This window comes from Penicillium chrysogenum (genome assembly GCF_028827035.1).
Source record: "Penicillium chrysogenum strain IBT 35668 chromosome Unknown utg000001l_segment0_segment0, whole genome shotgun sequence".
In the NCBI taxonomy this organism is placed as follows: domain Eukaryota; kingdom Fungi; phylum Ascomycota; class Eurotiomycetes; order Eurotiales; family Aspergillaceae; genus Penicillium; species Penicillium chrysogenum.
This window is the reverse complement of record NW_026622749.1, coordinates 6,520,534-6,547,505: the sequence shown is the minus strand read 5'-3', so window position 1 is coordinate 6,547,505 and position 26,972 is coordinate 6,520,534. Positions and strand designations below refer to the sequence as shown.

The 26,972-nt window shown below is 48.8% G+C and overlaps 11 protein-coding genes across 11 annotated transcripts; 5 read left to right on the top strand and 6 right to left on the bottom strand.

Moving 5' to 3' along the window:
* Nucleotides 1-209: 209 nt before the first annotated feature.
* On the top strand, nt 210-2,791 carry N7489_002601 (FHA domain protein; the record flags this gene model as incomplete). The annotated part of the gene is made up of 4 exons (XM_056708356.1): nt 210-225; nt 285-487; nt 540-672; nt 723-2,791. The coding sequence occupies 4 exons, from the start codon at nt 210-212 to the stop codon at nt 2,789-2,791; spliced, it is 2,421 nt and encodes an 806-aa protein (XP_056572658.1).
* Nucleotides 2,792-6,057: 3,266 nt separating this feature from the next.
* N7489_002600 (uncharacterized protein) lies at nt 6,058-6,684 on the bottom strand (the record flags this gene model as incomplete). Its single annotated transcript, XM_056708355.1, has 2 exons — nt 6,058-6,410; nt 6,573-6,684. The coding sequence occupies 2 exons, from the start codon at nt 6,682-6,684 to the stop codon at nt 6,058-6,060; spliced, it is 465 nt and encodes a 154-aa protein (XP_056572657.1).
* Nucleotides 6,685-7,418: 734 nt separating this feature from the next.
* N7489_002599 (uncharacterized protein) lies at nt 7,419-8,530 on the bottom strand (the record flags this gene model as incomplete). The annotated part of the gene is given in 3 exon segments (XM_056708354.1): nt 7,419-7,725; nt 7,741-8,113; nt 8,173-8,530. Coding segments are annotated over 3 exon segments (1,038 nt in total), but the record flags the coding sequence as incomplete, so codon positions are not given.
* A 1,072-nt stretch (nt 8,531-9,602) lies between these two features.
* On the bottom strand, nt 9,603-10,973 carry N7489_002598 (uncharacterized protein; the record flags this gene model as incomplete). The annotated part of the gene is made up of 1 exon (XM_056708353.1): nt 9,603-10,973. One exon carries the CDS (start codon nt 10,971-10,973, stop codon nt 9,603-9,605), a length of 1,371 nt encoding a protein of 456 aa, XP_056572655.1.
* Nucleotides 10,974-12,078: 1,105 nt separating this feature from the next.
* On the top strand, nt 12,079-13,095 carry N7489_002597 (uncharacterized protein; the record flags this gene model as incomplete). The annotated part of the gene is made up of 1 exon (XM_056708352.1): nt 12,079-13,095. One exon carries the CDS (start codon nt 12,079-12,081, stop codon nt 13,093-13,095), a length of 1,017 nt encoding a protein of 338 aa, XP_056572654.1.
* A 1,245-nt stretch (nt 13,096-14,340) lies between these two features.
* On the top strand, nt 14,341-15,494 carry N7489_002596 (uncharacterized protein; the record flags this gene model as incomplete). Its single annotated transcript, XM_056708351.1, has 3 exons — nt 14,341-14,533; nt 14,596-15,422; nt 15,480-15,494. 3 exons carry the CDS (start codon nt 14,341-14,343, stop codon nt 15,492-15,494), a joined length of 1,035 nt encoding a protein of 344 aa, XP_056572653.1.
* Nucleotides 15,495-16,204: 710 nt separating this feature from the next.
* On the top strand, nt 16,205-16,890 carry N7489_002595 (uncharacterized protein; the record flags this gene model as incomplete). The annotated part of the gene is made up of 3 exons (XM_056708350.1): nt 16,205-16,241; nt 16,306-16,418; nt 16,693-16,890. The coding sequence occupies 3 exons, from the start codon at nt 16,205-16,207 to the stop codon at nt 16,888-16,890; spliced, it is 348 nt and encodes a 115-aa protein (XP_056572652.1).
* Nucleotides 16,891-17,091: 201 nt separating this feature from the next.
* On the bottom strand, nt 17,092-17,580 carry N7489_002594 (uncharacterized protein; the record flags this gene model as incomplete). Its single annotated transcript, XM_056708349.1, has 1 exon — nt 17,092-17,580. The coding sequence occupies one exon, from the start codon at nt 17,578-17,580 to the stop codon at nt 17,092-17,094; it is 489 nt and encodes a 162-aa protein (XP_056572651.1).
* A 2,053-nt stretch (nt 17,581-19,633) lies between these two features.
* N7489_002593 (DUF3500 domain-containing protein) lies at nt 19,634-20,963 on the top strand (the record flags this gene model as incomplete). The annotated part of the gene is made up of 2 exons (XM_056708348.1): nt 19,634-19,841; nt 19,888-20,963. 2 exons carry the CDS (start codon nt 19,634-19,636, stop codon nt 20,961-20,963), a joined length of 1,284 nt encoding a protein of 427 aa, XP_056572650.1.
* Nucleotides 20,964-21,390: 427 nt separating this feature from the next.
* N7489_002592 (uncharacterized protein) lies at nt 21,391-22,202 on the bottom strand (the record flags this gene model as incomplete). The annotated part of the gene is made up of 4 exons (XM_056708347.1): nt 21,391-21,579; nt 21,643-21,933; nt 21,985-22,046; nt 22,103-22,202. The coding sequence occupies 4 exons, from the start codon at nt 22,200-22,202 to the stop codon at nt 21,391-21,393; spliced, it is 642 nt and encodes a 213-aa protein (XP_056572649.1).
* A 792-nt stretch (nt 22,203-22,994) lies between these two features.
* Nucleotides 22,995-26,895, bottom strand: N7489_002591 (U6 snRNP complex subunit PRP24; the record flags this gene model as incomplete). The annotated part of the gene is made up of 3 exons (XM_056708346.1): nt 22,995-24,041; nt 24,097-24,330; nt 24,382-26,895. 3 exons carry the CDS (start codon nt 26,893-26,895, stop codon nt 22,995-22,997), a joined length of 3,795 nt encoding a protein of 1,264 aa, XP_056572648.1.
* Nucleotides 26,896-26,972: the final 77 nt, after the last annotated feature.

Below are 26,972 nucleotides of genomic sequence, written 5' to 3'. Positions count from 1 at the left end.
TAAGCTGCCTTTGTCTCCAACGCCCTTAACCTGCTGCCCCCACCATCCTTCATCTCCCCGTGCTTTGTTATTTATTCTACCTGGCTGTCATGGTCTCTCTTATCACCTGTGGAGTTCATCTCTTCGTCTAACTATCGTCTAGAAACAAACAGCTTCCTATTTCTACTTCCCAGATTCTACACAGTGCTACAACTGATCTACCTTTCACCATGTCGGACCCACGCGGTAAGTACTCGGATATCTTAACCGTCACTTTGCTCGCAACTGACAGCTTGAATTCACAGTCACCGTGACGCTCGTCCCCCTTTTCGAAGATACCCACCCTCTACGTACCCTCACCATCACCGACAGTGATAAGACCGTGGCTATTGGACGTGCCTCAAAGCGTGAAGCTCGAAAACGGATCCCCGCAGCAGAGAACGCTTGGTTTGAGTCTCGGGTCATGTCTCGTGACCATGCCTTCCTTAACATACCGTCGGACCAAAATGTTAGTTTGAGCCTCCAATCTGACTGTATAGCCTCACTGACATCATTGATAGGTCGTCTTCATCGCCGACTGTGGCTCGACTCACGGAACCTTCTTGAATGATAGCAAGCTGGTGACAGATGTGAATACCCCACTGTACAGTGGAGATATCGTCCGGTTTGGTGTCGATGTCGACCGTGGCCAGGGTAAGTTAGCAAAATCTGAGTTTAATGGCCTTGGAGCTGATCCAATACAGAGGTTTTCGAGGCCATCGAAGTCCGCTGCAAGGTTGATTGGCTCAGACCCCAGCCTGTTGCCATTCCAGATGACGATATTGCTATCAAACCGGATCCAAGTCCGTCAACCAACAGTTTCTCTGTCCCCGAGGACGAAAGTGATATGGAGGCTGCCGACAACACGAGTGATGTCTCTTCCAAAGAGTCCATTGCTAGATCTTGGGACAATCCTGCTGAGCAGCCTGTGGATATGTCTCTAGTTTCCCCCGTCTCAAGTGTTCAGAGTGACGAACATCCAAAGGACGAGCCTGGCTCCGCAGGTTCGTCTCCCACCGAGGAGCCTACCACAAAGGTTATGCCCGGCCCTACAACACTGGCCTCGGATCTTCTTAGCCCGCTGTCTGGTATCAAACCGGTGTCCGACACTCAAGAATCTCTCACCGAACCGGCCTCTACTGAACTTTCATATGCTCTACAAACACATGAAGCAGGTGCTCTCCCTCGAGTCTGTTACCAGAAAGTACCCGAATTTGACTACAGCAATTGGACCATTATGCGGCCTATGTTCATGCGCCTGGCAGACATGGCTTGGGGTGAATCCAACACGATACCCGACGTTGACCATGACAGGCGCATCATCCACGCTACTCGCCGTTGTTCTCTTGCCAAAGATGCTTACTGGGTAGATGACTCCCCTACCTTCCGACCTTGCTTTGGGACAGAAGTTTATTGGGAGCCCGATGTTGACAATTCAGACACATCGTTCCATCGTATGCCCGGCAGCCTTCTTAGGTACTGGTCGGTCGATAAGCGGAGATACTGGATCATCAATGAAAATCACGCCGGCCAACAGATGAGCAATTTGTGCTGGATCGTCGAAAAGCCACTGGAGATTCTCAGCGAAGAACTCAAACAGCAGCTTGACACTGAAACCGAGATTGACGACTGTCACAAATGCTGGGTCGTGAGAGCCTGGAAGCCCCAAATGGTCGGCAATCGATGGTGCGATGTGGCTCCTTATTGGGATCCGAATCTCAATGAAGACTGGCTCTGCGATGACGAGTCCGTTGATTCAGACGAAGAAGCCCAGGGAAATGAGGGGTACGTGTCTGAATCATATGGTGTAAGCGATTATTCAATCTCGGAGAACTACCACGACTATCCATACGGGATGTTCGACAGTGAATCGACTCATGGAGATGGCTGTGAAGTGTGGGCAGAAGACTTTGTGGAAGACGACGAAGAGGAGGATTATGACGAGGACTTCGAGGAAGAAGATTATGAGGTCTCTGATGTATCCGAAGACGAATCTGAGTGTCCCTCGCAGAATGAGCGTCTTGAACACCCTATTTCGCAGAGGCCTGATGTCCATTCCTTCCTTTCGGATTATCTCAAGGAGTTTGGACGCCCCAACCATACTGATGCCGTCGAAGTGTCTAAGCATGTACCTGAACCCTCAGGTACCCTCGGGAAATTGTTGCAGCGGGCTCGCGAGGCAGAGTCACTGAACCCCGCACATAACGAGAGCAAACCATTGACGACGCAGACTGCTGCTGGTATGACAAACCCAGGCGCCCAGTTCCCGACATGCGCTGTTTCTGGTGAACTGCCAAGTTCATGCCAGAACAAATATCGACAAATGCAATGCAAGATTCAGAGCACTGCTGATGTACCGTCATCCGAAGAACTTGAGAATTTCTATGTTGATGGACCATTCTCGAACCGCGCGACAGACGAGCGGAATAAGTCATGGGCAAAGTTGAAGCGTTCTTTCGCAGAGATGGAATCGTCGTCTGTTGAACCCGGCTTTTCCCAAGATGCTCAGCGGCTGCCTGTAGAGGCAGCCAGCCAGCCGGATTCCGACCTTAACACAATTGCCGCTGAAGCCAAGGATGCGATCAGCTCCGCACTTGCCGAGAATGACTCCGCATTTGCTGAGAATGAGCGTCCGGCTAAGCGAATCAAGTCTAATCACCCAACCTCAAAGTCCTTGGCAAGCCACGCAACCACGGCTGTCGTCAGCGCTTTGCTGGGTGGTCTGGGAACAATTGCTGTGCTCGCAGCCTTGCCCAATGAATACTTCCAGTGACCGGGATCACTTTAGTTTCGTTTTCTTTTGCTTTATGCTCTCTGCTCTTTGATATTTTATGATTTAACGCTGACACATGAGTTTCGGCGTGATTCCAACGATTTGATGATCTCGGGATTACCCAGGCGTCCTGGCTTTGCGTGGAAGGATGGACCAGGCTTGTTTGTTTCCCCCCTACCGGGCGTTTTATTGGCTGGATAATTTGTTTCTGCCCTATTTCTTTGCTTTCCCCCCTTTTACTGTGGCTACACGACTATTAGCTGGGTCAGATACGGCGACTCGAAGATGGGACGCCACGTCCTTATTCCTTCCCATGTGATAGCTATGCAGATCGTAATGGAGAATGTCAATCCTTTATTTTTCGACCAAGTTGTAATCCTATAAACCACCTCGTGGTCTCTGGGGCTACAGCCTTTTAGCCTGTCAGGTACCGGTTTTGGGTAGCCTTGGGTGGCCTCGTTTAAAAATGCACTGTGATATCATTCCACTGTCGCCGAAGGTCATTCGCTTGGCATGTCAGTTCATTTTATGCTTCAGGTAATGTCTTGAGTGCCGAAGTTCGGAGAATAGTCGGTATCTGATGGTGTATTGTGCTCGACTTTTTATATCTGCATATACAAGTTACCCTATTATATTTAACAGCAAACAGAAAATGAAGATACCATATAACTTCCACTAGAAATAGGAATAGGAACATGCCATCGATAAAAAGTGAGACTCGGCTCTTGCAGCGACAATGGGAACCGGGCTGCAGGTATCCTATAGGTTCATATCAGCTGACTTGCAATTGACTCTTCTTTCATTTACGTGCAACCTCATAATTTCTTTTTCCTTTTTCTCCCGGCATCCTCGGGGTTCAACCGTGACACTAATTGCCGAAAAGCGATTTGCAACCGTTCTAGTTCCAGGACAACCTTCGGAAGTCTCAGCTCTTTTGAGACATCAATGGAAACTTCTCCGTTGTAATGGTGGACGCAACTTGCCGCCCATGTGAAGCCTCGACTCCAGCCCGGCTTTAAATTTTGGACTTCGAATCCTGGACTAGCGTGTGATTGGAAGTGGCTGGCTGCAGGTATCCTTCCCAACAGCGAACCGGTTGAACAAGCCGTAGTTTGGAATAACTCTCTCTTCCATACAGTATGATCAATCAGAAGCTGATATATTTAGTATACGAATCCACAACCCGCCTAATGACGCGCATACCCGTTGCTTCTATATGACCTCGTATTTAGGTTACATCGATCTTTTGGCTGATGGCAGACTGCATGCAAAGCCCGAGATGACGCATTTATTCGAGCTATTCAATGTCATTTCGACAGGATTCAGTCTGCATGTGACCAATCTGCAGAAGCGCTTCAGGTCAGATCATACAATAGATTCGAGGAAAGTCAAACGGCTGCAAGGAATCCTTGTCCTATTGGGACTGCTAAAGGGGTTTTCTCAGCCTTTTACCCCTGTCCTTGCCCCCTCCACGGTTACCTGCTTGAGGCTAAGTGTCACATCCACGGCGCTTCGGGCTTCGGGCTGCGTATGAACTGCCATTGGCTGTGACTCCCAATTTCAATTTCCCCTTCTTCCTGTTTATTGGTAGCTCACACCTGTCACAGAGCTTTCTTTTCACCTCATAGTACAGCAGTTCCTTTTTTTTCCCTTTTTCTTTCGGATTTCTTTATGTCGGCACCACATGCGCTTGTCAGATGCATCCGCTTTCTCCGGTGTTTATCGGAGATTGTCCTTACGAAGCATTATTATGTGATATGCGGATTATGGGGATCGTTGCATCGCTTCGACCCCTGCTCGAGATCGTCATCGTGCGTTTTCCTTACCACCTACGGCAACTACGCTTTGGGAGCGTACTCCGTTAAAGCCCTCCAACACTGTTCCTAATCAGGTATATGGTAAGCGAACTGGGCTGGTAACCGTCTGACTGTCAATTCCAAACTTCCATGCATGGTACTTTACTTTATTTGGTTGAGATGGAAAGGCTATCCCATACGAGGAAAATACGAGAAGAGCTAACAAGAGAGGTCCACCGCGGAAGAGAAGTCATCGAAAATCCACCCAGCATGGCCCCTATCATCTATACATCATCTCGGAGATCAGATCATGGTCACATGGTCCAATGCAGCTATCCGTGGTTGGAATTTCACATCCCATACTCGTGGCTATGTCAACAGTCCTAACCCGGAAGGATAATCGTATACCAAATTGTGCGGTCAAGATTTGTTGTATCACGAGGTGGCGGCCATGCTCCTGGGACATCTTTTCCGCTGCACATGAACGACTGTCTGCCCAACGATAGATCGATCTTTGATTTGCCAATTTGATGATATTCTGGTTTCACCGCAGGTCTCCTCTAGAAATCCTCTCACAGAATGACCAGCGAATGAACCCTTCGCAAAATGTATGAACGACGTAGGCCCGGTCGTGTGGATCGAGAAACGCCATCCCCCACCAGCTCCTGTTTCAGAAACCCTGCATTTCCGCAGCTGGCTACCTTAGCTTGACAGGCACAAGAAACTAGGCAGCGGGGTTTGACAACTCAGCCAAGTCCAGAACGGTTTCTGTGCCGTTCCCCCTCTTCTGTTGGATCTATTTTTCTTTTTATTCGGGAATAACCGAAGGATTCGAGTGAGATGGCCCTGCGTGTAAATGAAATATCCAACGTACATCATGTACCTGGCTCACCGTCCTATCATCGCTCCTTTCTCTGTCCTGCTGATCATCCCGGCGGACTCAATCCTGATTCCCGTCATCAATTCCACGCTCCGTTGTGCATATCGCATATGTGACACTTGGAAACTCTCGGGAACTGAGTTGGTGGCACTGATTAATCTCTTCCTGTATAAGAAATCCGTTGTTTCTTCTCTTTCTGGCTTTAAACCTTTGGCCTATACTATTGACTTCCTTTGTCCCCAACTGCCCTTTCACGGTCTACAACATACTGACGATTCTTTATTGGGATTCCATTTCCCTGAAAACGAGAAAAAAAGAAAGAACAGGAAGAGTCCCACAAAGCAACCTGCACCTTATATCAGGTCTATCCCGATCATACTTCACTCTCCGCATCAGCACCTTTACCTCCCAATATTCTCCTCTACCCATCTACATCCACTACAATGGCCAGTTCTATTCAACCCTTGCTCAACCTTGACCCAGAGCACATCTCATGCATCGGAGGACGAACGGTAGTTACATGCAAGGGTTGCGCAGGGAACGCCCCGAGGTATAGACCCCCAAACAGCCGTTCCACCTCCATCTCCATACTAAACCACTCCCAGAGGAGCAATCTGCCTCAGCTGCAACGGTCGCGGCTTCAACATCTTCGTCTGTGCACATTGCAACCCCGCAGCAGCAGCAGCCGCAGCCAGAGCAACGGCAAACCCCACAGCTGTATCTGCAGAAACACCCGGCTCCTCGGCACCGTCATCCCCCGGCTCGCTAAGTCGCAGCTCCTCGACTTCGCATCCTTCACATGTTGACCCCAGCGTCGCTCGGTCGTACGCGAAATATGGAGATGGGCGCGATAGTACGAGCTGTGGGCGGATTGATAGCAATATGCATAAACCGCGGAATCCGTGAGTTGCGATGCTGGTTATGTACAAGGAGGTTGGATACACTGAGAGTGGATATGGATGTCTTATCGCTCAGTATCAGAGTCGGATGGTCTCGCAGGCTGCTGTGATTGCTCATTCTCGGTGGAATCCCTCCTGGTTGAGGAAGAAGGTTGTGGTTTGGAGGGATTAGAAGGAGTCTTGGGTTCTGGTTCCATGAAACATACGTGATATGCGGGCACCTGGCTGTGGGTTCGTCTTGGGATCGTTGTTCTTTTTCATCTCTTGGGTTTTGTTTGGTTGATCTACTCTGGTTGATCCAGTATCCTTTCGTTTCATGGTGAATGCACTGGATGCCGCCATATTATGCACATAGCCTTTCGTTCCGTTGATGAAAGAAGTAGAGACGTGCTGTATACGAGGATAACTACTTCTTTCTGGCTTATGGGCATTTTATTCTCAAAATTGCGATATCTTGATAGTATTCTTAAATGTGTCTCAACCAGAACTTATCATACGTAGAAAACTAACACAGGTGTTGGCACAAAAGGCCAGATGAAATGCCCTGCAACTCCCAGTAGGACATTAAAATTGCAAGGAGACAATATACGAGTGTAGGATCGGCTCTCATTGCACATTCCAATCTCGAAGCCCAGGTATATATATACCCATGGCATCCATCAGCACTGCGAGCACTTCTAGAAGCATGGCGAGATTTTCCTCATCAAAGCTGTAATTTTATTTTTGATATGGTACAAGGCGAGTCACTCCCACAAGAACAAAAGAGAAGAATGCTTCAACCTAATTGTGGAGATGGTTATTAATATGATAAAGCACTATATGTGCCTATAGAGTCAAACGCCATAAAATGTACATTGAGGATTGCAATTTTATAATATAGTAGTGTATAGATCCGGCTCATCTACACCAACTAGGAATCCGATAAAAAAGGGGCCAAAGCCAAGATCCAGGTTATCACGGCATCACATGGAAGAACGCCAAACGGAACACCGCGCTTTAAAGAAAGCAAAGGAGAAAATCCACCCCAGGAAAATACTACGACGACAAGACAGTCACACCACCAGGACAGTAGCAGCAGTCGGCCGACTAGAGCAACAGCCCCGTCCATGACAACTCATAGTACTGCGAACAGAGAAAGACTTCCCACAGCCAGCATGAGTACAGCGGACTGACTTCTCGCGGGCACGCGAGTGGAAATGGGCGCGTAGCCCAAAAGGGCACGAGAAAGCCTTACGACAGGTGCGGCAGATATAGCGATCACGCTTCTTCTGGCAGAGATTTGAATTGGAGGGCGGGAAGTAATGGTGGTGGTGCCAAGCGAGAGTAACACGGGAGATCAGAGTAGAGGACGACTGAGACCTAGGCTGCTGCTACCTCTGGACCTGGACGGGCGGTTGAGGCATTTGCGGTGCAGTCACTGTCATGGCGGGCTGGAAGGATGCCGTTGCTGGAGGGCAGGTGTAATACTTTGTTGGTTGGAGTACGTCGACGGGGGATGGGTGGGAGGTAACGCTTAGAGCGGGTGCGGTGTAGGGTGCTGCTGTGCTGTGCGGGGGGTGTATGGATCTCGTGCTGGAGATGGAGAAACGGTGCGGGTGTGTCTCCGGCTTGGTGTTAGGCTCTGAGGGGGAGTGGCTCTTACTGTGGTCGTTGCCGGGGCCTGGACGCAGTGGTGGTGGCGGGGGCAGTTTGTAGGGCTGGATCTGAACGTCACGGTCACGGTGAGGTGGAGAAAGCCGTCGGCGCTCTAAGGATATGTTAGTTATGTTGTTTGATATGATATTGATATGATGGTGAATTACTCACTGGCTGCGTGCTGAGCACCATCGGCATCCCTGAACAGAGTCGATATGGACGGCAGCGAGGATTTGGGCTCCTCCTTGACTGGCAGTGGCAGAGGCAGATGCGGCTGCGGCGAGTGGTTATAGTAATTTGACTCGAGGAGAACATAGACCGGCTTGACAGCAGGGGTGCTGTGTGAGATGAAAAAGGCGAGATCCATATTCGACCTTGAAGCACCAGAGAGTAAACCGAGAATATGAGCACGGTTCGTTTCAAACCAGCCAGCTTCCAAAGAGTGGGGGATGAGACGAGGTTTATAGAGCAAGCAGCTGGTTCTCTGGATGATGGCGGACGATGTCGACTGGGTAAAATTACGAGCCTTACCTGGAATGGTCCATTTTTTATATTTTCTGTTCCGAAGCTTAATTCAATTAATTCAGGCGTATTTCTTTTTGTCTTTTTCTTTTGCTTCGTTTTTCGAGGGGAGAGGGAGTAGAACGTATATAACTGAAAGATGCCAATTGTATGTGAAAACACATTTCCTCAATACACCTGTTTTATAATACCTATTATAATTCTCTAGACTAAACCTAGAGATAGAAGTTCAGGGCATTATCATGTCATGAAGAAGCAGGCCAACCTGCTTCAAGTCTGAAGATCATTCCTCGAAGCTACAACTGTTGTATGTATGCTACCAGCCAAAACAGGTTGAAAAAACGATCTGATCGGCGTTCTGAAATATTACTCCATTACTTCTCACTCTCTATTACCAGGCACCACAGCCGTCCACGAGTTCTAAAGGGGAGATCGGGGGATGTTATCGAAGGATCCACAGACTCACTGGGATTGCGATTTCATTGGATACCAGGCTACTGAATAGATTACAGAGATTATACTTTTGCAGAACGGTATTTGTACAGGTATTTAACATTCAGAGCGTAAATTTTGTCCCAAAGAGGATCAAAGGTAGCATTGTTCTCCACATTCGAATGGGACAGATTAAAGTAGCCAAGCAGCGGATACCACATCTGTAATTCTATAACGGGCGTAAAATTACCCCTTTCGCGGACTAGACCCATGGACAGAGTTTGATGGTCCCCACAAAACGTGACATTTGTGTACATCAGATAGTGGTGTTTTCACACACGTGCCTCTTGGTTTATGACGAATAGCAACAAATGGGTATGAACGAGCACAAAGGTTATCTCAATGCTTTGGTCACCGGAAAACCTCCTGGCACCTGATTACAAGCGGTTGAGTGTAGATATTAGTACAAAGCCCGTAGTATTTCGCCTCGTGTTAGGGAATAACGATTAATTGAGCGCGATTACTTGGACTTCTGATTAATCACTATCTTCATTATGTTCTAATAAACATCGGATTTCAGCAAAGGGGAGTTCAGCTTGAATGATGTTACCGACCCAGGTAACTAGCCAAACAAGTCATATATCATATCATGGAAGTGAAACTTTCTCAATGAAATGTTTACCGTGCTTGTTATAACCGCAGACAACCATGTCCACTGGATGATGAATGTCCAACAACTTAAACTTTGGAATTTCTTCTGGGACCGCCGGTAATGCAACGAATATCGCTCGACCTTGCTCCCAATACGCGGCAATTTGGGTGATAATGCGCTTAACGAGATGCGTCGGGTAGTGGGAGTGTTCGTAACCCCTCCCATTCATCTCAAGCTGTGGCCATAGGACATCCAAGACATAAGAGAAGATCTCATCTGATCTCCAAAGTAGCACAATTTGAAGCATTGTTTCTGCCAGGCTGAGTGTGTACACATCTGAGGTGTTCGAAATTTTGAAATCCACTATACCAGCAATCTGACACATGCTGCGCGCTAGATTTTCAAGCCGAGTCGAACGCTCATTCACGACCGGAAAAGGCCAGCAAAACGTATTTGCTCCATTTGCTTCTTCAAAAATGGTTTCACAGAGCAGGCAATACAGGGCATTTATCGTATCTCGATGGTTCGGAAAGCTTTGACATATTGGAGAAGATGAGGTACGCCAGCTCATTCCATTTTGTATACCCAGGTTGGCAAGGGAACCTTTCGGTAGCTGATTTGCATTGAGTTGGGATCTCCACACCTCTAGTCGTTCCTTTTGAATCTCCAACAGACCCAGCAGGTGTGAACTTTGTACAAAGCCTTCCCGAGCTTCGGCGTACTCCTCTGGTACACACCGTCTTCCCAACATTTTGTTCAGTATTTCGTACGCAAGGCTGCCGACCTCACTTGACATCTCAGATATCTGGCGGCTGTCCGCAACGCACCGATACACCACCAATTTTGTCCGAATTTCCAACGTCTTGATAAGGATGTCGTATATCAGGTCGTCTGCACTCATTCCTAGGATACAGTCAAGATATAAGTGCTCGGTGATATCCGGAAGGAGATTAGGTCCAAGGGAACTAGCTCCTTGACCTTCCAGAAGCAATGCAGGCGGCTTTGCTGGTCGGTGCGATGTGCACAGGCGGAACCACATTTGCAAAGAATCAGCCCCGCCCGCCGAGTCCATTAGTTGTGTCCTATAAATCAAAACAAACCGGACGGAATCCATTACCGCCAATCGAAATCTGAAATGATTGGTCGATGCGTGATGGTAAAGGGCGATAAGGACGAGCGCAGCAAGGAACGCAGGTGCTTGACGCTTGATGTCATCAAGATGCGCGTTGCGGAAATGCCAGAGCGTCAAATCGTGATAATTTTGAGCATGACGGTGGTGCAAGGCATTGACAAGCGGGCTGAAGATCGATCTTCGGTGATCGATAGCCGAAATGCAGCTCTGGACTCGGGCATCGAGCATCGACATATTCGATGCGGATATACAAAGTATGGCGAACCGTAAACAGAGAGGCTGGAGAGATCCTTCTGTGAATCGAAGAGAAGCTGCAGGAAGAAGATGCCGGACATGCCTATGGAAATGGCTGAAGTAGCCAGCCTCATGGATGTCTTCGGTACTCGGAGTCATCGGAATTTCCGCGGAAGAGAACCCGCCGAGCGAGTGGAAGGGGAAAGCAGTGTCATTTGTGCCTGACGCGACGCTTAGTTTGATAGGTTTGAAATCCGTCACTGGTCGAGGCGAAGTATTTTTAATCGTAGTAAGCTGTTGCTGGAATGATGCACCATTCAGATTTCGAAAACTAAAATCGGTACCATAAGTGCAGTTCAGCGATAATCTTGCGCAGGCTTGGCAGCAGGGCTTTGTCTGATCGCACTGAAGAAGTTCAGAATATGGCTAACCAGGGACATAGGGAAACCACACTGACTCGCTTGCCTCTTCTGCGGCATGGTCTGCAACCTGTATGGGTACGTCGAATTTTAGGCAGATGGAGGGTCTCGGTAGACGGGACCTGTATCGGCATATTTGGCCTGGGTAGCATCAGACGTGTCTGCGCGCTCGCAATTAGCAAAGCCGAAGTTGAAAAAGGCGGTTGAGCCAAGAGTCGTTAATAAGCCCAAATCTTATACCCACGGTGGATCGTCCAGACCTGCCAGATACGGAAAATTATTACGCCAATACATGTATCGTATCGTATTGCAATAAGGTTTAGCGGCTCGGCTACTTGAAGTTGATATTAGGGCCAAGGTCACATTTCTATGTATCCTGCTGCTTAGGGGTTTCTACTTAGGAGCTTTCAAACGCAATTTTAAGACCCATGTAGTTAGACTTCGCAAATTTGCACGTTTACTAGGGACCTTGGGGACTGTCAGATTCATATTTGAAGCGCGTATAGCCAATTTGACTTGGAAAGACCATTGCAGATTTCCTTTCTTTTCTACCTCCGTTGAATCTCAATACTGTCAGGTATTCCATCAACAGGACGCTTTGGCCGAGAGTTTTTTCATGTTACACATTTCATTAATCAGCCCTCATTTCAACTTTTCCTGGGGAAACAATATTGGTCCTTGTCAAGATGGCCACCGAACTCCTCTCTCTCATCAAAAGAGGTGAAGTCGATACCTGTGACACTGGTAACGAGTATGATGGTCGGATGGGCCTCCGCATTTCATCCATCTTTGTCATAATGGCCGGTTCCATGATAGCCGCCGTCTTCCCTGTTCTAGCAAAACGCTTTGGTGGGGCCGGAATCCCACCTCAGGCATTTTTTATAGCCAAATACTTTGGTTCTGGTGTCATCATTGCCACGGCCTTTATCCATCTGCTCGCTCCTGCTGAGGAGGCTCTGACGAATGAGTGTTTGACTGGACCGATCTCAGAGTATTGCTGGGTTGAAGGGATCATCCTCATTACCGTTGTTCTAATGTCCTTTGTGGAATTGATGGTCATGCGCTATTCGCATTCTGCTTCGGGTCATGAGCGTGGCATCGAAGATATGGGCGAAGTCACGAGTGACATGCCAGCAAAGGACAGTTTGGACCATTCCCGCAAGCACTGCGATACCGCGATGGCCAAAGACGACTTCATATCTTCGGAAGGATATGCAGCTCAATTGACCGGCATCTTCATTCTGGAATTCGGGATTGTTTTTCATTCAATTTTCATTGGCCTGACACTTGCAGTGTCCGGTGCCGAATTTATCACACTCTATATTGTCTTGGTATTCCACCAGACGTTCGAGGGATTGGGACTGGGTGCTCGCCTCGCCACCATTCCGTGGCCAGAGTCCAAGAGCTTCACGCCTTACATCTTGGGAATTGTTTATGGTCTGACCACCCCTGTTGCCATTGCAATTGGCTTGGGTGTCCGCAATGTCTATCCGCCCACTGGTCGAACGACGCTAATAGTCAACGGTGTTTTTGACTCTATCTCCGCTGGCATACTTATCTACACTGGCCTCGTTGAATTGATTGCACATGAGTTCATGTTCAGTCCATCTATGCGTCGAGCTCCTATCGGGGTTGTCTTGTCGGCTTTTGCCCTGCTCTGCCTCGGTGCAGGACTAATGGCGGTACTCGGAAGATGGGCTTAGATGAATATCAGACCGAAGGTTTCTAGTGATTGGGTCATTAGAATTGGGCCCGGCTTTCGCATGTATGAAGCATCATAGACCCAGTGGGACCATTTATACAAAGAATAACATAATCGTGCCAAGCCCAACACTAATACCCTGTGTTGGTAGGCCCCATTTATCGAGGGTAAGTGTCCCCGTTGTTGTTAGTCTCGATATTAGCTAGAGTTAAATAAAGCTAAACGGAAGATTCCTAGGCGTGATTGGTCTAATCTGGGTCCGTGCAGAATTTTCCACGCACGAAAGTGGGGCTTTCACTATATGGATCGTCGACTCTCGAGCCTAAGTAAAAGCTTCAGAAAAACGAGTTACTAGTGGTCTAGCTAGCAAGGGAGGCTCATAGCCTTATAGAGATACAATACAGATGATAAATCGATAGAGAAAGCACTGTATGTATTAGGTTGGACAGAGAGGAGAAAGGGAGAGAGAGAGCGGGCAAACTATCTGGCTTCTATCTTGCATCTGATGCCTCAGGCATTCAACAAGAGCAACTGCTCCACAAATATACGCGCTTTGATCATGCCAACCTCGTCTCTGTCACCATTGGCTTTGCCACTGATGTCTAAGGGTGTAGTGCAAGGGTCTTAATCCTTCTCTGAGCCTCAAACTGCTTCAGTCATTGTTCTACTGGGGACTTCTCAACAGTTCCTCCTGGTATCAGATGATATAGAGAAGATTTAAAGTTTTATAACCCGCTCGGAAATGATCAGTTTGCCGACGCGATGCCGTGCCAAGAGAGGAATCCCGCTCCAAGGAGCCAGGAAGACCAAATTTTCTTCAGGGAAGGGAATCGTGCCACGACAAAGGATCTTAGCAAGGTACTCGTTTGCCCCACCAGAGGCTGCGCTCTGAGGTCTTGAAGTGATCTCATACCTTCTGCCGTCTGGCCAAGCATGCCTTGATCCGTGGTACCTACCTACAGAGTAGAGAGGGTAATTCCCGTCATCAAGAAGCTGGACTTCTAATTTGCCGCAGGTTCGTTGTTGGGAAAAAGCGACATGTCGGCCCACAATTTCTCCACTTTATGAGAGTTATCTCGCGGTAATAATGGAGGACATCTTACAAGAGATCAACCAGTCATAGGATGCCAGCTTCATTTCATCTTGCTACAGGAAACTATATAAAATCACATAATTCGAAGGCTGTCTGCTCCTCCATGAAGGTGCACACATTGCATGCAGATTTTAACCCCCTTCTCTCCCCACTATGGCAAATCAGAACGATCTCAACGTCTACTTTGGACCAGACTCGCTCAAGAAATATTTCGACCCTGACTCTCAGCCTCCCCTCCCCCTAGTCGAGCTGCCAGAGTCTTTGAACCCATTCTCTCAGGATGGCGTGCGCATTTACGCTAAGCTGATGGCCACGCATCCCGCCAACAACGTCAAGGCCATGCCAGGTACGGAAAAATTCGATTTCAATTGAGTATGTTCAACAAGTAGTCACTAACTGATAAGTCAGTGATGAACATGCTAGAGTCAGGTGTCGTTTCTGGAAAGACCAACACTATCGTTGAATACAGCTCGGACTCAACGGCCATCTCGATGTCGATGATTGCACGCGCCGTACACGGCATTAAAGATAGTCAGGCATTTCTAAGCAACAAAACAAGTGAGGCAAGATTGCGCCTGATGCAGTTTTTTGGACTCGACCTCACGCTCTTTGGTGGACCTTCCCAGCCCTTGCCGTACGACGAACGCGGTGGCATCCAAAGAGCCCGGGACATGGCCTTAGAGTCTGACAACATCCTTAACCCAAACCAGTATGAGAATGACAAGAACTGGCGCGCTCATATACGCTGGACAGGCCCGCAGATTTCCAATCAGTTGCCTGAGATCAACGTGATATGTGCTGGCATAGACACTACTGGCACTATGATAGGGCTGGGCACTTATTTCAAGGAAGTGAAGCCATCTGTCCTCCGGCTGGGGTTGTGCGCTACGCCGGGTGATCGTGTGCCAGATCTGGGGGAGCTTGAACTGATGGAGGCCTCCAATTTTCCCTGGAAGGAGGCAGTGGATACGTTTGAAGAAGTGAACTCACTGGATTCGTTCTCTCTGTCGCTGGAGCTGTCTCGCGGGGGAATTGTCTGCGGCCCATCATCTGGATCCAATCTAAAGGGTCTGCTTCAGATGCTGGAGAAGCGTAAGGCAGCTGATACATTGTCTGAATTGCGCGGGGAGGGTGGCTTTATCCACTGTGTGTTTTTGTGCTGCGATCTGCCCTATCAACATATCGACGAGTACATCCAGAAGGTAGGGGACAAATTTTCCCCGATCAAAAACGAGGTGTGTTTATCCGTTCTATATGAAATCTGCTTCTGTGTTTGTGCTGACAGCCCCCAGCAGCGCCCGCAATGATATGGAACGTCCCATTCATTCCTTCAGTGATTTTGTTATGGGACGACTACTGAGAGGATCTTTAAAGAAAAGACTATATGGCATTCCATAGGTAACGAAATGGACAAGGAGAGAGGAGAAGATAGAGATAGATAGAGAGAGAGAGAGAGAGATAGAGCTATCTAACGTATTTCACAAGTGAGCCGAGCACGGTACGCAACATATTGAGTCTAAATGGATTTATCTCAACCAAAACACCATTAAATTCATTTATATAAAGGCTACGCCTACAAACCCTCATCAAGACTACATATTACGTCATCTCAATTGGGCCTTGGAGGAAGTCAGCCCTGGTAGGTATGCACCTTCCAGTCTTAGGAACACTTGACTACACTTGATTAACTCCGTCACCGCTGAACAGCAGTTCCTTTTATTCATACCCAGTCTCAACAACATGGATCCTACAACAGAATCTACGGCTTTCAGAAAGCTCCTCCTATGGAGGACTTTACTATGCCAGTTGTCGACATTCCATGGAGCCTCCCGTCTATGGGTCCATTCCCAGAACTTGGAGATACCGAGAGAGCAACCTTGATCGACACACTGAGAAGAATGTAAAGGGAAACGAGGCGGACTGAACATATCGGGCATGCCTTTGGTTGTCCAATATTGAATGCCTTTGAAAGATAGTCCGGGTGGCGGGAATTCCCCAACCCAATGTGTGCCACACGATGACAAGTGAGGTCGCTTTCACCATGATCAGGACCTGTGAGCTATTTCCGCCTTTTATATCCCTCCTAACCGATGGAAGCCTAACACCGAAACTCCTTAGGGCAAACAAGGTCGAAGGTCGAGGGTGTTTACCGACCTGTTTTTCATTTTAATTTTCATTGCCGGTTTGGGGAGGATGAGAGCCCGAAACGAAAATTAACTGATAAAACAGCTGTGAGTCATTTAACTGGAATGGAGTGAGGAATGATCAATTTACTAAGCCCTTGAATAGTGCCTTAAGCGCAACGATTCCTGCTGAGAGACTTGTTATGGCAGGCAAATGCCTGGTTTGTCAGGATTCACATGTTGCTGGCTAGTCTCACTCAGTCAGAGAATCCAACCTTCTTCTCTGTCTCTATCTCTCCCTCTGGCCTTCGCCAGATCAAGGTCACCAAATGTCCTGTGATATCACACCTCCCCGGTATCTCTCAGGAAAGGTCAATCATAGGGAACCGACCGCAAGTACACCCAATTCTGGGGATGGCTGCGCATCTTTTGGGGCAAAGACCGAGTCAATAAATGGGAAGCCCGATGGACGGGTCCATGTGGCATAGAGCTTTGCGAGAATATGCTCTGCTTGTACCCCGAAGCCTACATGTTTTGGGGCTTATTACTTTGTCCTCGAGCCGCTCTATCTACGCGATGACGGTAATGAGTTGATCACACGTTTCTACTGGCTGCCTAGGGTTATGCGACACGGAGTTCAGTTCCAGGACAAACAGAGTATTTCACTTCATCCGCACTCAAAGTTTCTCAATCTTTGGGTTAAGAGTGCTGACGGATCCAGATGAAGTCTGGCGACCTGGTTATTTTCCAAACCAAAGACCCAGATAATCTACCATTGTCATTATGGTGGGATCTCCTTCAAATGCAATGGATTCCCAATAGGATCGGTGCCATCAGCAGAGCTGCCAACGCTTCTACCTCGCCGTGGGATTGGGATACCGAAGACAGATATTCCACATGGAGTTCGAAGATTACGATGATCAAGATCTGAAGTAATTCCCGGATGCCCGAGCTCTCCATCCGTGAATGGGTTGCTATCATGGTACTTACTTGACTTGCACCACAGTCGCTTGTAGCCAGACCAGCAGGTATTTCCATAAGCGTTTCCGCCGCAGTCACCCATACCTATTTTCTCGTCTATGCCCACATCTTTTGTCCAATCGACTAGGACCCATCCATCCTTGTCCCGATCCCCAATGTTATTTTTCACTTCGCCACATGCTGGCGAGTTTCCAAACCATTGACAGTTTGTGTGATCCCAGCTGTAGGCACAACCAGACACACCCGAGGAAAGAGCTGCAAGGCCAAGAGCCCAGATTTGGAACTTCATTTTGAGATGAGGAAAAGTTGCTCGGTCTTTGAGGTCTTGATGAAAAGAAGATTTTAGATAGGTAAATAGTGAGAGATGTTTAGAGAGGTTTAGAAGTTGTGGGTGTGAAGACTGTTATTTATAACTTCTGTCCAAGGTATGTCCCTGACTCATTAGTTCCTAGGATTTCATGAATACAACATAGGTAAATCTATATTATTTGATACTACATATTAATGATACACCATACAGCCGATCCCACCCTTTATTATATCATTACATACTACATATCCATGGATGTCTCTAACTCCCTACTTACTATGGTTGCACAAAAGGGTAGAACTATGTGATTTGATACAACATCTCAATAAAGTATCACATAACTCGAACCGGTCCCACCCTTTACAACATCATAAAAATAGAATGTAGGCCGCTGTATAAGTTACTACCTAGGTACATACCAGAGAACCCTAGAAATAGAAACGGGTAACGCGCCGATGCGACCCCGGCCCGCACCCTAAGCCCTTGCTCCGCTGGAATCTAATGCTTATTACAACTTTGGGTGAATGAACATGACTCATGAACACATCGATGGATTGGTGACAGTCGTCCCGTAATAGTAGGCTAAGTCCTAAGCTACTAAAATAATCCCTAGAGTTTAATCGTGCACACCTCTATTAATATAACATATTTTAGCTCGAAATTGAAACATATTATAAGATTTACTTATTTATCTCGTGTAACGACCCTTAGGGTCACCCGCGGGTGACTCTCTAAGGGTCTAATCTCTAGATAGACTACCCTTAGGGTCACTACTAGGTCTATTCTTAACTTCGATCACTGTTCAAACGTTTGATTGAAGGGCCGAATCCGTCAATCATGTTGGAAACTGCAACACCGTATGCACCCGGATATTTCCAAACTGGTAAACCAGAAGTTCCACCAAGGTCGACTTGCTGACCATGACTGCGAACAACGAGACCGCCCCGAAAGACTTCAATAAGACACGCTTTGGTGTGGAAACCAATCTCCTTCATCAATGTCTTCCCATGTGAAGTCGAAATATTGAACCACCCCAAGAAGAACGAAACGCATGCGTCGGTGGCTATTGGCCCATGCAAATAACTACTTGATCCGAAGGTCTCATCAAAGGATATCATTATCCTTATAGTATGCAAAGCGCAGTCCGGACTCACTTGAAGATCCTGACACTTGATCATCGCAACGACCCTTCTCACGGCCTCGACAAGCTGTCCGCGAACTAGATCGTATAGAATACATCTATTACTTTTTGTCTCCCACCCAGAGGTGCAAGCTATAAGGTAATCCCCAGAAGTCATTTGCTTTTTCAATAGAAAGCTCGGACGTCTACAAATATTGACCGAAACACGTAGGACATGGATGTAGAATGAACACGTATTAAGCCAATACCCTGTTACAACCACACTACTATTCCAATCTCAAGACGCTCCTCAGTGTTTAGCCACCAGTGCGGTATATGGCATTGTTCCATATCAAATTTTGACTGTTGTACTGCCAGTTTACTATTACCTACAAATTGGGGGACTGATTTCCTACAATATCAACTTCTATAGGGTCCAATTCCTATGATAAGAGAAAATCGACCCCTTATACGCTGTAGTCTTCTTGGCGGTCTTCTTAGGCAGTCTCTCTAGATACTAGTTGTATTCTGGGACTAAAATTTATTAGCCTGACTTTACCGAAGATCGGGATGCCCGAAAAACTTATCTGATCTGAGCCGAGAATGTCTCGGAAGATCCGAGTTCAGTAGTTGTACTCCGTACTATATAGCCCTTTCACCCCCGGGATATCCCACGTGTCTAAAAGCCGTGAGACAATGACAACCCTAAATTCGAAATTCAGGACATCCCGACATATTTCCCCGGACTTTTGAGAGTAAAAGTAACCGGGTGGTTTGAAGCCCCAAGTTGCCGCGGATAAGGAATTTCCCATCCCCACACGCGTGGGGAAGACCCGGATGTGGGGGGTCTCATGCTATAATACCATTTGAACATTTCCCTCTCTCTCTTTTATCTCTTTACATCTCTTCACTATGGCCAATGCACTGGAAAAGCCCACAGGCGAGTACCGCCAGTACCTGCCCGACCTCAACCTCAAGCGCTTCCAGGTGATGTGCCAGCAGGATGCGCACGAGTACGCGCACGACTTTAAGACCGGACATCAGCCACCCTGGCTACATGCGCTGTATATGCACTGGTTAGATCTATTACAAGAGCCCTTTAAAGGCGTGACCACCGATGGTACGAGCAAACCGGAACGATACAAGAATACCTCTAACATATATAGGAACCGTCCGCCCGGGTCTATTCACATTACAAGAAGAAGACATCCCAATCCAACAAATCGTAGACGCAACAGAAGCCGTAACGGCCCTGTTGGACGATAAGCAAAAAGAAGCCATCAGCTACCACATCGACTCCCCGCAATGGCGCACATGGTCGAACCCGGAGTTCCTGCTCGCGCACAAGGGCATCCGACTAGACGAAGTCAACACCGAGACCCGGGACGCAGTAATGAACGTCCTCAAAACAACCCTCTCACCAGAAGGGTATGAAAAAGCCGTGGACGCAATGCGCATCAACCACTTCCTCGGCGAGCTGGTCAAGTCACCAGCCGTGATGAACGAATTCTCCTACAACTTCGTCCTCTTCGGCCGTCCGTCGTCCACCCGTCCCTGGGGCTGGTCTTTCTACGGCCACCATCTCTGTCTAAACATCTTCCTGTACAAAGGACAGATCGTCGCGTCGCCGTGGTTCACAGGCGCAGAGCCGAACGAGATCGACGTCGGCCCGCACGCGGGCACGCGCATCATGCAGATCGAAGAGAAGCTTGGGCTGCAGTTGATGCAGTCGCTCTTGGCGGAGATGCAGGGTTCAGCTCGTGTCTTTGCACAAATGAAGGATCCGGCTATGCCGCCCGGCCGCTGGAATAAAGATGATCAGCGCCATCTGTGCGGTGCGTACCGTGATAACCGTGTGGTGCCGTATGAGGGTATCCCTGCGACGACTTTTAATGCCGCGCAGAAAGAGCTCATGTATGGTATCTTGGAACAATATTTGCTTTATCTGCCGGCCAAGTCGCGGGCTATGAAGATTGATCAGGTGCGCGCGCATGAAGCGGAGACGTACTTTTGTTGGATTGGGGGGTATGGGGATGAGGATCCGTTCTATTATCGGATTCAGAGCCCGGTGATTCTTGTTGAGTTTGATCATCACTCCGGGGTGTTTTTGAATAATGAGGAGCCGAAGAAATTCCATATTCACACTCTGCTTCGCACGCCGAATGGGGGTGACTATGGTCAGGCGCTGCGGCCGCAGATTCCGGCTGTTGAGGGATTGAATGGGAAAGAAATTGTCTGGTAGGTCGACTCAGCCTATCGGAGGGAATGTACTGTACGGGATGAACGATGAAAACTCTACGTCGCATTGCATTTTTCCTATATTTAGATGGTTCACTGATGGTCTTGTAAGGTCACAAAAACGATCCACGAAGATGTGATTCAATCCATGATAAACTGAACTCTGTAGATACATGCCTGCAGAGAGATATCGTATTCAAGGCATTATCCATATTAGTTGGTCCCTACCATAGCCTGGAAGGATAAAAGAAGTATACAGCCCCAACACCGAAGCACGAAATCAAAAAATAGAAAAGCGTCAACAATCTGCAACCACCGAAATAGCATAAATATGAGAAGTCGTCAACCGATGATACCTAGATAGGTCTTCTTCGTCTGTTTTGCGTAACGCGTGAGTTGTCCATGTGCCATGAATGCTACACAGAGCGCCATCAAGAGACTTGAAGCTCATCATGGTCAGGAATCAACTCATACCCACCCTCTGAAGGCAAGACCTTGCCAGCCACGATAACCGCGCCTGCGCAGAAGATACTCAAGCACCAGCTAATAGTGCAAAGGATCCAGGACTGGTCGAGTTTCCAGCCAACGAAGAACCGGTCTTCGTTATCGAATAGGTATGCCTGTATGCCAAATTATTAGGAAAATGCCATCTCCGCCCATACACAGGCGTGTTATCAACCTACCACTATCGACATGCCGGCTGCTTGCACAATGGCAGACAGAACAACCATCAAACTGAGAACACTCCACCCATTCTCGCGCAGCCGTTTCCCGCCAGTCAAGATGACCAGGTACGTGACCACGCTAATGCCCTGCAGGACGACGGCAAAGGTCACCAAGAACCCGACGGAGCGCCACATGGAGCAGAAGTATCGGTCTTCGCCGTGGCAGTCTTCGCGTTGTGGGAAGCTCTCGCAGGTATCGGTGAGGGAGGAACAGCGGCGGTGAAGGCCGTAGGAGTAATGGTTCGGGGGCTATAAGTTCATGGTTTTAGTAGGAGCTTGTGGGGGGTGGACAAGCCGTACCTTTTCGCTATGGTAGCTGACCCATTTTGGAATGACGATTGAGGATACCGTCAAGCCAAATGCTGGGGGTTTTTGTTAGTAAATTTGGATTTCTAGCTGGTCGCTGAGAGCTGCGTACAGGCCAGGAATATAACCAACGTCGCGGCGTAGACTATCGTCTTGGTGAGGAATCCTGTGTAGTTCCGATCGGTACCGCGAGGCACTAGGTGGAAGTCCATCGCTGCGGGGGATGCGATGGCGTTGGACGTGAACTATGCTTGGTGACAGCTCTACACATTGAGTGTAGAGCAATATTATGAGAAATCTCAATAGACTCCAAGACGTGGAGAATAGAAAAGACAAGGGAAGGGATGGATGTACTAGATGGGATGGGCTAATCGAGTCAGATAAGAGATAGAAGAGACCGATCACGCGGCCCCCAGGTGTACTTCAGGCAGTTGAGGGAATGTTCAAAGGTTTAACGCAGATAACAGGTTATCCTCGCAATAAATCGCTCTGTGCATCCCCTCCGAGAGGATCAAAGTGTTTTGTATTTCCCCGCAGGCATTCAAGGCCAAGTAGGCCAAGTAGGCCAAGCCGATTGACGTCAATGCGTTCTGCACTATCGTGACATCTAGTCCAATCATATACGCCATGCTGCATTGACAATGTATAGAGGTACAGTAAATATGACATGGGCCACAGATTCTATAGGGAAGTTTAAATACCAATATTCTACGATATAGATCATCAGGACAGAACTTTCAAGTCATCGGGGGCAATTGTCTCGGAGACAGCCCTTCGGAACAGACATCATCATTAGAACTAAGAGCAAGATACAGTCATAATGTACACGACGGCATGTGCCATAAACAAAAGAGATCATGACGCAAAAGACCGACCCGAATGAAATACATGCGGATCTAAAGGAAGCATCAAGATGACCACCGGGAAATAGAAAAACGCCAGCCGGATACATGCCGTAAAAAAAAAGAATTGCGCCAGGAACTGTCAGTCATTGCACTTGCACTTCATTCCGGACGCTTTTGTTGGAGCATGGCGCGGAAATCATCGTTGCTCTTTTTCGGTTTGCTCTCGCCGTCGGGCGTCGTGTCCATCTTGTCACTGGCCGGATTAGCGGCAGATTGTTTCTGATCAAATGCAGTCTGTCGTTTCATCCCAAGACCACCCCTTCGAGCACCAGGCTGCTGCGGGCGTCTAATCGGCGCAGTAGGTTGTAGGTTCGTCTTCTTCGTTTTGTTTTCGTGCTTGACGGGTTGCCCCCGGTCTCTATTGACTTCCGGTTGCAAACTCATCATCTCTCGAACTGTGCCGATATGGAGAGGGCGCCCAGGAGCGATCTCTTTCCCTTCGAGCGCCAAAGAAGCCTTGCCGGCATCGTGGATATCGACATATTCCACAATAGCACCTTGATGTTCTGGGCGCAGATTGATCGCGACTAAACGCCCATATGGTTCGACAAGGGTACGGATGCGGGCTTGATTGACAGTATCGGGAACGTTCATCAGGGCAAGGGTGCGCTGTGCATGATCACCAACCGGCACTTCAAGTTCACGAACACCGTAGTGGGCCGGGTGCGAAGCAACTCGCGAGATGACGACTTGGTTTCCACGCCGAGTGTCGGTGGTAGCAATCTCAACACGTAGAGGTCGAGACCTGAACACATGGTCATTCATTGCGACGGCGTCATTGGCAGCATCCTTGGTAGAGAAAGTAACAAAGCCAAACCCTCTACTACCACCGGTAATCTTTCGCTCAATCAAAATCTTTTCGATTTCGCCGAATTTGGAGAAAAGTTCTCTCAGATCCTTTTCATTGGCGTCCCAGGCGATGTTTGAAACATAAATTTCTCGTCCTTCGTATCTGGGACCAGTGCGGGCTGTTTTTTGTCCGGGATCGGAAATCTTAACACTGAGCCTCGTGCCATCTTCGAACCGCATTCCATGAAGCTCTGTCGCATGGTGGGCAGCGCTGGAGGTATCAAACTGCAAGTAGGAGAAGCGTCTGGAAGTGTCAAACTTGAGAGACGGCATTCTAACGTCGACTACTTCGCCATACTGCTAAAAGTCAGCAACGTCACAAAGTCTAGAGGTGAAGTAAGTCAGCACTTACTTTGTTGAAAAGGTTGCGGAGGTAGTCCTCATCCGCAGTCGGCGGGTAATTGGTGATCCAAACTGTTGTCTGTGCGCCAATCCTCACGTCGATGATGTTATCAGTGTTGTTGAAGCGCTTTTGGTCACGAGTGAGAGCGGAAAGAGCCTCTTCCTTGGTTTCGAACTCGATGACCGCAACCTCAGAATTCTTCTCGTCTCTACGAAGCATTTTGACAGTATTGACGGTGCCGATCTGTTTTGGTCAGTCAAATCATCCCGATAGTAATAGGAATGAGACACTTACATGACGGAAGAATTGGCGAACTTGATGCTCAGTGGTACCTTTGGGCAGATTGGTGACGACAACGGTCGCATTCTCTCGATCCCGCAGAGGAGGAGCGGGAGTCTCTGCCGGCGCCTCTTCGTTGCGGACCTTTTTGGTTTCCGGCATCTCGTCCTTTTCGTCTTCGCGCTTTCTCTTTTCGGGCGAGGGGACGGCCTCCACTGCGGCCTCCCATTGCTGTTGCTGCTGTTGCTGGGCTGCGGCTGCCTCTCGTGCCTCTCTCTCTCTCCGGGCAGTGACAGCTCGCATTGCTTTCCGAGTTTCAATCACGGCCAACTGGAGCTCATCGGAGTCCTCGTAGTCCTCGCAGTGTGAGACGTAAGTCTGAACAATCTTCTCGGGCCAGTCCAGATCTGTTCTCTTGATCGCTTGCTTAAGCACGGCAGTAGCAAAGCAGGGGTTAGGGGTCCGGCGCGCTGCGTCCACTGTTGCCTCGCCTTGCACAAATTTGCTCCAGCAAATCAGCTCCCATTCGTAGTAGGCAAGCCAGAATTCATAGCTGCTGCCGCGGCGAGCCACTAAGCCCTTGAAGGTCTCTCGTGCGCTGTCCCAGCTGCCGCTTTCGCTGAGGAAGCGGATGTAAATTCGCTCCAGACGGAAAAGAGGATCGCCCTGGTACGCCGGGCCATACTTTTTTTCGCCCAGTTCTTGCACGCTTTCAATTGCCGAGCGAATGCCAACCTCTGCGACATCAAGGTCTTCGTCGGTCGAGTCAGACAAGAACGCACGCCGGCGAAGATAACTGCACCAGGTGACGTGGACCTTCAAGACTTCCTCCAAACCACCAGCATCAAGGAGTCCAGTGCTAGTCGCCTTGTGCTTGATGCTCGAAATCTTGTTAAATGACTGGTTCTCTCTTTCCGAGCTTAGCAGATACTGGGACCATAGGTTTCCAGACCATGGACAATGACGCGTGGCACGGTCTAGGGTAGAGATTGTCGTGGTCGAGGCGCGGCGATGAAGAGATTCGCCGATCAAAAACATGACATAGTCTTCCCAAATCGACACATCGGTGGGAAAGTGAAGAACGGCGCGCTGATAGATGGCATTCACCAAGTCGAAGCTGAACTCCCCGCGTTTCCGGCGGTTGCGTGTCAATTCCCAATCAATATACTCGGAGTAGATTGTCCATTCGAGTGTACGATCGCCAGACTCTTGCGCTTTCGCCAGGCGGTGTTCGAACTCCTCTCGTGTGTTGTAGAGAGCCTTTGGTTCAGCTGCGCGGGCAACAGTCTCAGACATGATTTCCTCGTACTTGCTGTTGCAATAAGTTGAAATGAAGCTCGAAAATTTTTGGAAGGTCTGATCCCAGGTGGCGTGGGGAGTTTGCAGACGATGGCCATAAAGTCCATGAAGATGGTTGATCTTTTCTTGCGAGGGTGCGCGAGCAATGTCCTGAGCATAGAGGTCCAGAAGGCGATCCCAGACCAAGTGGCTGTTGTTGATCCTCCACTTGGTAGCATCTGCGCCGCGCTGCCACACCTCCACGACCGAATCCCACGTGAACACCTCGCGCCCAACCATGCGATCCTCTTCGGTCCACTGGAGAGAACTGGATTCGCCATGAGCGGAATTGTAGAGATAAAGAACCCATTCGCCGTAGATATTCCACAGTTTTGTGCTGCCAAACTCCTCTTCGACGGATCGCTGGCAGAGTTCTAGAACAGCAATGCGCCCGTCAACATCTTGAGCTAACATACTCTCATCCTGAATCCATTCGGCCCAAAGATCTTCTCCCATGGCGAAAAGCTTGTCCATTTCTTCACGTGCCGTTTTCAGATCGTTGAGCAGATCATAGCGTCGCGGGTCACCGTGGACATCTGGGTTATTCGGTGGGTAGACGTGGTTGACAAATCCTGCATGCAGCAATCCGATAAATTGCACGTGCGCGTCATGCGTGTGGGGGTTGAGCGAGATCTGATGGAATAGTTCGGTCGCCAATCGTTGCGCATCCGGGTCAAGCGAAGTTGAGGCGTAGGTCCTCTTCGCGGGCCCGTCGCGCCCATCCGACATGGCGATCTCGAACGACATCCGAGAGGTAGGGGTGTTGTGGGTTATAGAATTGACGTGTGGGTGAATGGTAGATGGAGATAACTGGTGCTCATAGGTTTCGGTACTTCGGAGCATGCTCGTAGGTGTTGGACGTTGTGGCTGGTGGTGCTGCATCGAGGCGAGATCCGCCAAAGTGTCCATTCCCGGCGTGGATGGTTGTCTTGAGGGTACTTCAGTCGGCGAAGCCCCATTTCCTCCGCTGGGTCCTGGCGAAGATTCTCCAGTGGGGGCGTACACTTGCTGTGCGAGAGGTGAAGAAGTCTTGCCCTTTCGTCTGGAGCCTGTCCGAGTTCTCTCAATAGCTTTGTGGGGGGAGGGCCCGGCAGAGGTGGCCGGTGCGTTGTTCGACGTAGGACCAGACACGGGCGTTGAATTTCCAGACTTGGGATTCGAGTCCGGTGAAAGAAGCGAATTGATGTCCATATTTGGATGCAGCTTTGGGAAGAACGATGGGATACCGGGAATTGTCGTAATGGATGCCCAGGTACTTTTCAAGCAGA